At 38.5% G+C, this 12,211-nt stretch overlaps 1 protein-coding gene and 1 long non-coding RNA gene across 2 annotated transcripts in view; both read right to left on the bottom strand.

The window, feature by feature from the left end:
- Positions 1 to 111: 111 nt before the first annotated feature.
- LOC106101018 lies at positions 112 to 1,632 on the bottom strand. Its single transcript, XR_001225480.1, has 3 exons — positions 1,509 to 1,632; positions 1,110 to 1,213; positions 112 to 560 (listed from the first exon to the last, which is right to left on the bottom strand). It is a non-coding gene; the product is annotated as an uncharacterized LOC106101018 (long non-coding RNA).
- A 10-nt stretch (positions 1,633 to 1,642) lies between these two features.
- Positions 1,643 to 12,211, bottom strand: part of LOC106100914 (AT-rich interactive domain-containing protein 4B) — a gene marked incomplete at its 3' end in the record, with an annotated part of 15,209 nt that continues 4,640 nt past the window's right edge. The window contains exons 8-22 of the mRNA XM_013279979.1: positions 10,274 to 10,411; positions 9,854 to 9,981; positions 9,227 to 9,398; positions 8,485 to 8,654; positions 8,049 to 8,287; positions 7,166 to 7,253; positions 6,685 to 6,804; positions 6,115 to 6,217; positions 5,521 to 5,667; positions 4,998 to 5,040; positions 4,802 to 4,912; positions 2,895 to 4,725; positions 2,438 to 2,616; positions 1,958 to 2,212; positions 1,643 to 1,749 (exon numbers count right to left, since the gene is read on the bottom strand). Of these exons, the coding sequence (XP_013135433.1) occupies positions 1,643 to 1,749; positions 1,958 to 2,212; positions 2,438 to 2,616; positions 2,895 to 4,725; positions 4,802 to 4,912; positions 4,998 to 5,040; positions 5,521 to 5,667; positions 6,115 to 6,217; positions 6,685 to 6,804; positions 7,166 to 7,253; positions 8,049 to 8,287; positions 8,485 to 8,654; positions 9,227 to 9,398; positions 9,854 to 9,981; positions 10,274 to 10,411 (3,831 nt within the window). The remainder of the gene's footprint in view (positions 1,750 to 1,957; positions 2,213 to 2,437; positions 2,617 to 2,894; positions 4,726 to 4,801; positions 4,913 to 4,997; positions 5,041 to 5,520; positions 5,668 to 6,114; positions 6,218 to 6,684; positions 6,805 to 7,165; positions 7,254 to 8,048; positions 8,288 to 8,484; positions 8,655 to 9,226; positions 9,399 to 9,853; positions 9,982 to 10,273; positions 10,412 to 12,211) is intronic.

The raw sequence follows: 12,211 nt of genomic DNA, 5'->3' as shown, positions 1-12,211 counted from the left end.
GTAGCCTATGTGTTCTTCCAGGCTATCCTCTACATTTATACCAAATTTCATTGAAATCCGTTAAGCCGTTTAGGCTATGAAGTCTAACAAACATCCATCCATCCATCCATCCAAACTTTCGCATTTATAATATTAGTGATTGCTCGTGCACGCTTAAAAAAAAATTATCCGGAACAAACGCACTTAAGGACAAATAGGCCGAAATAATCAATGGTTTTTCGTCAACAGCAAGACAAATGTCTATAAAGCATGCTTTTGTTAGATATTACAAAATTGATAATTAAATAAGTTATGACCGGAAACTCAAACCTGGTGACATCAAAAGTGGAATAGAGCTGTTAAGAATCTGTTTGAAAGTATTATTTAGGTGATAAGCATATTTTGATTATTATATAAATGTGTACCCAGGTCCAGTATGAAGTTGTACTTGTAAGGCGCATGGTGCGCGTTGTGCGAGAGCGGCAGATGCGCGTGCGCGTGCTCGTCGGTGTCGCGTCGTGCGCGCCGCGCGCGGCCACGCCCCGCCGCCGAACTCTCAGACGCTTTGCGCGAACGACTCGCTATAACAAAATACAATTAAAATACATTTATTGAAGAAAATAAATGAAAAAAATTAATTAAGAATGTTATAACGAGGAGTTCCCTTGAAGCTTTACCCGCATGAAATTATAAAAACTTTATTTTATAGTTTACAACATTCAACTGCACAAATGACCACGATGGCCTTTGACAACAATTACCGTTACCATGGCAACCGTGCTTCTTTGATGCTTTAGCGTTTAGTTTTTGTCCCTTTCCCGCATGATGGTTTTTTCCAAATTGCTTACTTCCCAAGTAATAGCGTAAGGACATAGTCTAAAGCGTGTCTGAAGTGTACAGCTTTTTATTAAATAAAAAGAGTTATTCAAAAACATACTGATTTCTGACATCCTACATAACTAAGTAGGTGTGTTTAATTTTTAATTTAGTTGTATAGTTTACATAAAAAAGTTGAAATATACTTTCGATTAAAATCGCTTATGAATTAGATTGGTTAATAAAAATGTGTAAAATATTTGAGTGTAAATATATCAAAATGTAATAAAACGATAGTATGAAAGAGAACTGACTGTGAGGTTTGTCGAGGTCCATGTGGTGCGGCGAGCGCGCGGCGCCGTCCTCGTCCTCCTCCTTGCGCTCCAAGGGACTGTCGCGCTCCGACAGCCGCCGCTCTCTGCAACACATTTATACTTTATATTCCTTATCAAAAAACAAATTATTTTTATCTATACATGTTTTTAAACAGTTATATCAATATACAATATATTTAAGTTGAATATTCTCTGAATAAAGAGTGTATTTCTTAATTGTTGACTCAAACATAACCTTATTATTTTCCCACTTTAATAGGGTCGGCAAATATGGTCGTCATCCAAATATATGTTTTTGTCTTCTTAATTATGCAACCTCTTACAAAATTCCAATCTTTTTAGGCAAATAATTGGTATTATGTATATATATGTGTGTACCGATGTGGTGACAGGTCGAGGCTGCTGTCAGGTGTGGTGGGCGGCGTGTTGTCGAGCAGCGCGTGCCGGCGCGCCCAGCCCGGCGCCGCGCCCCCCGCCCCCGCCGCCACCTGCTCCGCCGCCGCCGCCACCACGCCCACGCCGCCCAGCGCGCCCAGCCCCCCCGCCATGCCCACACCCGCGCCCACGCCCACGCCCGCGCCCACCTCACGCGACCCACCAGCGTTGCCGCGCTCTTCTGCTGCAACACACAACCGTTATTTGCAACAGCCGTTAACATCTATTGGCAATTAATCATATTGACATGAGGTTTGAGGATCTAGTAATGATTAGCGTTATTGGCTCATATGAAAAATGTCTCAAGTGAAATGTCAACTATTCTTCCTCTGTATGTTTTTTAAAACTCTCTCTTAGAGAGAGACATTTATTTCCCATTCAATGTTTTTAACCTTTGGAGTGTGAGTGATGAGGCGGCGCGCAGGCGAAGGGCAGCGTGTGCTTGTGCCGGGGCGGCGCAGGCTCCGCATCGGGCGCCGGCGAGCCGGGAATCGTCTCCTCACACAGCAGCAGTGATATGTTGCTGTCGTCCTCCGCGCCCCCCGCCACGCCCCCGCACACGCCGACCACGCCACCGGATACACTTCCCCCCGCGCCCATACCGCTGGTGCCGGCTCGTCCACTGCCCGCAACCACCACGCTTGCACCTGTAAAAGATAATCAATCTGTTACTATAACGGTAGAATATATAAAAGATGTCATATGATAAATATAATATTTTGCATTTAGTTATCCTGACATTAACAAATAGAGAATTTTTGGCGATTATACCTAAATTAATAAGTGATACTGAGCAAAACTGTACTTATCATTGTCTGATCAATGACTACTAAAATGTTCTCTTAGTTTTTTTAATAAATACTGTAACTGACTATGTTTCCGTTCATTCTTGCAGGCGTCTTCTAGCATTAGAAGCGATTCTCCGGCGCTCCACTCGCCGGGCGACTTGCCGGCGTGCAGCGCGCGCGCGCCGCGCCCCTCCAGGCTGCCCCCGCTACCCCCGCTGCCGCCGCTACCCCACTCCTCCATAGACACCTTGTCTATTATCAACCTAAATGAAACAAAAGAATTACTTTTATCTCTATCTCACTTTTAAAAATAACTTAGGTTTTTACCTAGGCAAGGTAACAGAAAAGGCACAAAAATATTTCATACAAAAAAAAAAACAAATGACCCTGCTTAAAAAACTTATAGAAGACAGAAACAACTTTAAAGTGGATGTTTCACTGATAAGGGATAAGGAAGATGTATAATTTTTTGCTGATATTGTGACTTTAGTTAAGAGAAGTTCCCCTCTAATTGATTTTTTAAAAGAAATACAATATTTACCTTCTATCGGAGTCATCTGAATCGCTGGTATCGCTCCTGTCTGCGGGCGGGAAGGGCGGCAGGGGGATGCTGGCCGCCGATTGGTTTATCTGGCTGGACAGCTTCTGTATGGTATCGCTGAGCACCTTGTTGTTCTTGCCGGGCGCGCTTAGAGGCAGCTCGGCCACGCTCTTGCGACGCTCTAATATGTTCAAAGGACTCTGCAAACGTGGCGGTGTAGGCTCCTTACTCTTAATCTTCTTAATATCCGATAAATCACGTTTCAAATCGGTAAAGTTAGAAGGCTCTCCGAATATCGAGTCGGATAACGGTAACGGACTGATTTTTTTTATCGGCTCTATTTTAGTCAATGGTTTCAATGGTTCAGATTTAATGAGCGGTTTGATTTCTGGAGATATAGCGGACAGTTTGTCTTCTTTTGGCAATGGAATATCTTTGATCGGTGTTAACGGTCGGTCGATAGTATTAACCGGCGGTGGAGACATCGACAGTCGTTTAGCACTGTTTATAGCTTTTAGTAGTTTCTCAGCGATCTTGGGACCTTCGGATTGTAGCAGGAAGCCGGGAGGCGGCTCCGGGAGCACGTCGATACGCGCCGGACTGTCCGGTTCAGATTTATCTTCTTCTGTATCAATAAGGGGACTTGATGGTGGTTCTAACTTTGATACAATTGGTTCCGGATCTAATTTTTCGATCTTTAATTTCAAATTTCCTTTGTCTTTAGGTTCTGTAGCGGGCAAGGGAATCGATAGCAGCTTAAGTTGTTCTTCTTTATCTATTGATGATGTATGTTTTGGTTCCTCAGGCGATTCAGTTGAAGAAGTGGCTACTGAGGTTTTTGAAGCAACACTATTGCTCACATCTAGCGCTTGTAACTTACTTTGAGGCGGCGGTGTCCCTGGAGGCTGTGGTATAAAATTTATTTGTTGTTCATTTTCTTGTAGAATGATTACAACTTCCTTAACCGTATCGAGGTCATGAATTTCTTCTTTGATTGGCTCCGGAACCTCAACTATCTCTAGCAGCGGTGGTTCTGAACTCGGTTCACTCTCTTCTTTCATTTCTTCGGGTTCATCCTCAGACGACTGCTCATCATCAGCCGGGCTATCGGGTGAATCGTCGATCAATTCACGTAATTTGTTGACTTTATTCTTTTTAGAATAAGTTTCCTGGTTCTTGGCCGGAGTGAATCCTTCGAAGATCGGTCCCAAGCTACTTTCGCCTGGTAACGAGTCATCGTCAATCGAGAAAAGACCATCTTTCGAGTCTTCTTCGGGACTCCGTCTACTCGGTTCGTCTCTGGTTGCGCCGAATTCTCTGAATGGCGATAGAGATGGAGACCTTAGAGTGGAAGGTCGAGGTCTCAATGAGTCCTCAGATATTTCCTCGCTTAAAGACTTTGATAAAGTCGATGTATATTTGCTCGGTGAAATATCATCGAAAATACGATGCATTCGTTTCTTTTTCTCATCGTGGAGTTCTATTTCGAATGGTTCCGGTTCTTTGAATTCGTACACATCTTCTGGTTGTTTTTCAGGTTGTGGTGGTTCAGGCGGTTGTACTGTTATTTGTGTTACGGGGCTTGGAGTTTTATCTTTTTCAGGTTTGGTATCCTCCGGCTCCTGTTTAACAGTATGCAGTCCTTTTAGCTCTGATCGTATTTCATTGAGGTCGTAATCTCTGCCTTGGTGCTGATGATTAGCGACGTTAATGCGAGGTTTTTTCGCCGGTGAGACCATTGTTGGAGTAGATATTGTTCTCACGGGTCTTTTACGAGGTTTGCTTGAGCCACTGCTGTCACTCGACTTGGCATCTTTAGTTCTAGGTGGCGCTGTGGAAAATAATTGTTAGTCGTTAAATAATTGTTCATATAAACGTGTAATATTCTCAGGATTTAGGTAACTTACTTTTAAGACTAGGCTTGTCATCAGGTTTTTTACAGGCTCGTTTAATATCATCATCGCTGTCGGAATCTGTGTCAGAATCAGAGCGGGCAGATGATTCTGTAAATGAAGTTTCTGAAATTTCATATTTATATATTTTGTTGTAAAGTTATCACAAGAAAAAAATTAAATGTCACAATCTGGATATACATTTTCTTACCTTCAGTTCTTTTAGTCCTGGAACGGCGGCTTAAGCTGGTATTCTGAAAATTAAAGTGAAAATTTTCGATAAAAATATGTATTACTAAGGCTTTTTTTCTTACAACCAAAGTTACATAAAATTTTCTTAGTGTTGTACTATAAAAATGTTTTACTATAAAAACATATTTATAAAGTTTTTTTTTTGTATTTATATAACACTATAACACGTTTTATGTGCTTTTACAAAGTTATAGGTTTAATCACTCTTTGATTATCAACAACTCTGAGAACCAATCAAATACTTTGTTGTTTAGATCGAAGTGACATCTCAGCGCCTAATGACGTCACAAAACTCCGGCCGCTTTTTAATCGCACGAAAATGATTGTGGTATTTTTTTAGCTTAATTAGTTTTTTTAATATAATTATTTTCTGGTTATCTCATAACAAGTAAAAACATTAAAAAAAAAGAAAAAAAAGCGCACCCCTATTCCCGACTGCGGGACTTGCTAAGCATTAACTCTGAGAATGTAGTACATATTACCTTCTTATTGCGTGCGTCATGTTGTGTGAGATTGAGTGCAATCCGCTGCGGTTTGATCCACTCGTCGTAGCGCGTGTTCCAGCCCGTGTAGTGCACCCGCAGCAGGCCCTCGCACGACACCTCGATCACCTTCGCCTCGTACGTCACCTGCAACACGCATATTCTAGCTGTTCTCCGCTACTTCGTCCTTACTGAATCAAAAATATCCGGTCAATATTGCTAGCATAGGGATGGTTATTTTAAGTATTTGAACAGCGGCTTTGGAATTATATTTAAAATTTTAATGTATTTTTATTAATATTTTCAAGTGAATAAGCGACTTTCGATAGTGTATAGTTTATTAAAATCATACTAATCATACTAATATCATAAATGAGAAAGTTTAGATGGATAGAAGGATGATTGTTAGAGTCTGTAGCCTGGACTTATTTCGAATGAAATTTGATACAGATGTAGAGGATAGTCTGGAAGAACACATAGGCTACTCACTTTTTTTTTAATTCCGCGCGGATGAAGTCGCGAGCGAAAGCTAGCTTGACATTAATTTAATAAAAATTGATGTAATAAAAATATTTTTATTTTAAAAGTACATACCTTTGATTCAGATTGCGTAGGGCCGTAGTAGACTTTCAGCTTGTCACCAACTTGCGCCTTCACGCCGACACCGCCTGACCGCGTGCATTCACTCATTGACGGCCTTTGCAAGATTATATATAATTATTAGTATTATAATCTTACTAATATTGTAAATGCGGAATTTTTTTTATAACATAAGGTGGCAAACGAGCAAGCGGCCACCTGAACCCGCCAAAATGGCGAAGCGACCGCTGCCCATAGACATCCGCAAGTGTAGATGCGTTGCCTACCCTTAATCGACAGTGGACGAGACGCACATAAAGAGGATATTTCCCCTTCCTATGCATCTCCTCCTCCGTCAAATCCACTTCCCCTTCTCATCCTCTCCTTATAAGGAAAGGATGGTAAAGAGAAAGAGACTAAAATTAGGCCTCCCTCTCTAATAGACTTATGTTAGATTTGTCATAGTCATTTGTTGGTTAGTCTGCAAGGACACATAGGCTATTGACTTTTTTTATTCTATGTGGATGGAGTTGCGGGTTAAACCTAGTTCTATATAAATAAATAATACAGTATATTTATTCTTACTCGGTGGTCTTCCTCTTGCGCGGTCTCTTGCTGCTGTTGGAGGCGATAGTGTTACCACTGCTGGCGGAGTTCGCGCTCTGACTGCGACGACTTTGCATCTTCTTTGTAGGCCCACATCGACTGAAGAAAAAACAACATTCATCAAATACAATTTCTATAATAAACTATGTATTAATGACTTGTTTTAAAATTGTAATTTAAATGTCTTCATACATAAATTATTTTTATAGTCCTTGGCTCCCTCTGCGTACAAGGAAAGTATAAAAAGAGTGGAAAGGGAAAAGGTAATTAGGTATCCGACACAAATACTATTAAAAAGTTATAAAAAAAATAATAAAAACGATTCTAAGGATCTATAAATAATATAAAAAATAGAAACAAATTACTGTGAATCGTGGCTAAAAGGCTTAGAAGCTTTACAGTACAACATTGCATAGAATTTCTGTTATTATGAATACAGTCAGAGTTAGTGAGGTATTACCTGGAGGCGCGGCCGGAGCTGTCGCTGTCAGTGGAGGCGTGCGGGCGGCGCGAGGCGCGCTGCGTGCCCGCGCTCGGCCCCTCCGACACTGTCAATATACATACATGAAAACTTTTCTTACTAATCTTAATAATTTATTTATTTTTTTATAATAAAAAGGGCAAACGAGCAGCGAGAACACCGAGGTGGTCAGCGACGCCCATGGACATGCAACACCAGAGGAACTACAGATGCGTTGCCGGCCTTTGAGGAAATGATAGACTCTTAACTTTGACATTTATAATATTAGTAAATTCTTACTAATATTATAAATGTCAAAGTTTAGATGGATAGGATGGATAGATGGATGTTTATTAGAGTTTCTAGCCTAAACGGCTGAAGGGATCTCGATGAAATTTGGCATAAATGTAGAGGATAGTCTGTAAGAACACATAGGCTACTTGCTTTTTTTTAATTCCACGCGGACGGAGTGTCGGACGAAAGCTAGTTTATATTAGTATATCAAATAAATGTTAACAAAATCTTTGATCATAACCCAATATGTAGTCTCTAAATACAAAACATCAAAGTTAACGATTGTCTTATGAAAAAAACATGGCATACAGATTTTTACTTTATAGTTTCAAGTTCAAAGTCAGGTTGATATTTTTTTATAGTACGAGGTAAATGAGTAAGCGACCCCCATAATAATTAGCTAAAATAGTAAAACGATCCTGACCATAGATATTTGCATTTGCAAAAGCGTTGCCAACTTTAAAAGGCAGAAGAAGGCACAAACATCTCCCCTGACAAATCCGAATGTTAGACAATCTCATTCTGTCTGAAAAATTTATCGAATAACCATCATGCACTGTAACACATTTTATATAATAAAAATACTAACTTTTAGGATGAAAAGGTCTCCTTTTAGGTGTTCTCTTCTCGTGTAATTCAATCTTAGCGACCGAGGAGCTACGCGTATTGGACTGCGAGCGCGGCTTGATCACTGTCTTCTCTTCGCTAGTCCGTGTCGACACTTTATCTTTATCCTTCTCTTTTTCTTTCTCCTTTTCTTTTTCCTTCTCTTTCTCTTTTTCCTTCTCTTTCTCCTTTTCCTTTTCTTTCTCCTTCTCTTTGTCGATTCTGTGGAGTTTAAAACATTTTTATTACAAAATTATAGTAATTTTCACATATGTAGACAGATCTTAAAGTTGCACAGAAAACAATTTTCGGTGTAACATGATAAAGACACTGCACATGACTTTAAGGCACCAATATATTTGAAAAGAATCGTAATAACAGTATATCTATGCATATTTTTAAGGCTCTGTATGACTTACTTGGGCGCGGGAATAACTAGCGGCTGATTGTCAGCGCTGTCGTCTTCATCGCTGGCCTGGATGTTCTCTTTCATCTTCTCCATCTTCTCCATTTTCTCAATCTTCTCATCCTTCTCACTTTTGTCACTTTTCTCCGTCTCGCTTTTGTCCGAATCTTTATCTTTGCCGCGCTAGTGAAATGAATAAATGATTTAATATCAAGTAAATAACTATTCTTTATTGTAAAAAGTAAAATTTTGTATTAAACACAATAGCGATAAAAACGTTTGCCTATAAGTGACATAGAAAAAACGTACTATTTATATTGGCGCGTCTACGGTTCTGATAATGCAAATACGCAGCCTATGGCTTAGTAAAAAAGACTCTAATATGAATTTAAGAGAGGAAATACTACGAGCGATTAAACACTCTACTTCAAGGAAGAGAAAGTGTGATTTGTCTTAAGCGAAAATTAAAAACGGCTCAACTCACGTTTTAACCTCCGGTGACGGCATCGACTAGTTTCAGACCCTTCAGGGGTCCTACTTCGGGGGGCCTTAGTGGGAGGCGCGACTTAACCACGAACAAAGTTAACTAATACACGCCTTGAGGGACCCCTGAAGGGTCTGAAACTAGTCGGTGCCGTCACTATAGGATAAAAGCGTGAGTTGAGCCATTTATAATTTTCCCTTAAGATAGTCTCAGTCTCACGATAATTTAACCAATTTGTGATTTGTCTATTATAGAGGAGTTTGTCAGTTACCGTGGGCGTGGGTGTGGGCGTGGTGGGCGTGGGCGTGGCGGGCGAGGCCAGCAGCTGCTTGTCGCGGTCTCGTATGAGCGAGCGTCCTGCGGGCGGGGTGCGCGCGCCGCGGGGGTGCGCCACCAGCGTCACCCCCAGCTTGCGGTAGAAGTCTTCGAAGCTGTGCAGGAACCTGGTGCGGAGTACATTTATTATAGAACTTTAAAATTATATTAGTTAAAAACTCTGTAAAGGAGTAAAATCAAGCAACTATTTATATCTTGCTATCAATCCGAATGATAGTCATTTATAGAAAACTAGATTACGCCCACGACTTCGTCTGCGTAGAATTATAAAAAAATGTGTTATTCCAGGCTATGTTCCAAATATGTGCCATATTACATTGCGATCTGTTCAGCAGCAGTCTACAAACTCAAACAAACATCCATCCAACTAAACTTTCACATTTGTAATATTAGTAAGAAGTAAGATAAAATTTAAACTTCATATAATTTTTTCTATTCTATCCAAGAGTGTTTAAAGGTAGGGCTAGTATACAAGTATGTTGAACATGGAAACCCACTCTAATAAAAATCACAAGTATCTCAATAATTGAATACCAAACATGAACTACAAAGTTCCACTTACTTCTTATATGCTTGCTTACAAAGATTAGTGATACTCGTGGTAACTGGGTGGAAGCCCATCTTGTCTGCAATCGCCTTCCATTGATTTTGATTCGTAACACGATTGTAGCCGCCCACTTTTTGGACAACCTGTAAATTGTCAAAAAAATAAATAACACATAAGGTATACTTAAAAAAAATGATAGATTTATCAATATGACAAACGCTTTATAGGAAAAGTCTCACAATATGAAAAGTTTTTAATAATTAATATATCCAATACATTTTATTGATAAAAACAATATTTTCATCGGCATTAGGCATTTCTTATACTTCTTACTTAATCTATGTTAAGGGAAAATAAAGCTATCTTTATCTTTTTATACTTTTTACAACCCAAGGTTAATTAATTAACATAGAATATAGAAATAATCCAACTTACACGGAAAAGTCTATATAAATCGATATCCCGGTTAGCGATGGTGGGATTTCTATTTAGCGGTGTGCCACGGTCGTCCATAAACTTGTAAAGCTGAGCCACGAAGTGGTCCTTCTCCTCCCGCGGCTCGTCATCCGAACTCTAAAAATGTACAATAATATCAGACACATTAACTATATCCACTGTAGAAACCAAAGACATTTAAATTATAGACAAGGCATAATGAACAAATATTTTTCACCGGTACTATCTCTGAAAGGTACTATATAAGTTGTCAAGTTTACTACCTCATGTCTTTGTATTGACATGTAATAAAAAAACTTTACAAAATTATAATTAGCTTCATCTTTTGATATATCACAGAAAAAAACAGAAATATTTAATTATTATTTCATAACACCTATATATTGACACGTGATTTTGAGGACCTATTAGTAGATACTGTTAGTGATGATGTGAAAAATGTTTCAAGTGAAGTGCCAACTATACCTTCTCTATTTATTTGAATAACTTTGGTAGAATAATTTATACAAAGACATGTAATACGCCCAACCAAGCATATTAAAAAACCCCGCTTGAAGGTGCTTCAATTGCCTTCTTACATTACTTTCATATGCAATGGAGTAATTCTATATGACGAAGATTTTTATATTCCAGGTCAAGCTGTAATTTTTTTTAAAATGTGATAATATTATATGAATTTATCTATGGAAAGGTTTAACGCTAGCTTCTTATGGTTATGGTTTAGAAATCTAGTAGTTGTTTATGATTTGCAAAGTTATTTGAAATGAAATGAATTATTTTGATTAGTTAGTTATTTTATTTGTATATTTTTATGTTTGTCAAGTTGTTAATCATTCTACAACTTGTCAACTGGATATGCATCCACACAAAATAACACATCCTCTTTACTCAAAAATGAGATAATGAGTCATGAAGCAAATGATATATGAAGTTATTTGGTATATTTAATTTTTTTTTTTAAATATACCTTACATAAAAATTAATAACATCTTTTCATGAAAATGGACTTTTAGTGTAGGCAGTTCAACTATATTATCATTGAAATAACAACTGTTTGAAGCCGTTATTTCCAATAACCATAGTTTAGTTAACAAAGAATATTTTTTCTTACTGACCTTTAACGTTTTGTTTTCCTAGGCCAGCGTGTGTTGAAGTAAATATTAATTATTTGTCACATTAATTGGGTAATTTTGACAGAACAATAACAATAATAATTGACAGTAGACAAAATAACTTTGTAATAGTTGAGATGCCTTATGATTCGTTAATTTCTAGACATGGTATGATGATAAGTGTTTATCACTTAATTAGAGAAAGAAATGTACTTAACAGTTCACAACCAATACTACAAAATAAAACATAAAAGAAAATCGAAAACAATAAATAACTTTTATATTCAGATAAAACTAATCCAATGTTTATAAAACAGAACAGACAAATATTTTAATTGAAGTTAGGCAATGCATCTGCAACTAGCTGTTGCCTGTGACTTCGTCCATGTTAATTAAAATAAACTATCGCCCGTATTCACAAACGACACTGTGAGGTCTCATAGTATGCTCGAGCGCACAGGGCTGGTAAAATCAATTCACAAACAACACTTAAGTGCCACAGCGCACTATGCGTTCCCTAAAATGAACGCACAGATAAAGTAGTTCCGCAGCTACTTTGGACAACGCATAGTGTTGGTTGGTAAGAATCTTTCCATGTCTGTCAAAGAAGATGGCACCAAATTTTACTACCACATACCATATCATAGTAGCTACTGCTATACTTTATAATATTTTAGGACACCATGGCATTCCTGAAATTATTGACGAAGAAATAAATTACCAGCATCTAAACCATGGAACTCAAAGAAGAGAAGAATCTTCATCAGGACTTTTATTTAGGAGGATGTTCATAATACGTCATTTC

Source organism: Papilio polytes, unplaced genomic scaffold, assembly GCF_000836215.1.
Source record: "Papilio polytes unplaced genomic scaffold, Ppol_1.0 DF824024.1, whole genome shotgun sequence".
Taxonomy (NCBI): Eukaryota; Metazoa; Arthropoda; class Insecta; order Lepidoptera; family Papilionidae; genus Papilio; species Papilio polytes.
The sequence above is the reverse complement of the archived record's forward strand: the minus strand, read 5'-3'. Positions and strand labels throughout refer to the sequence as shown.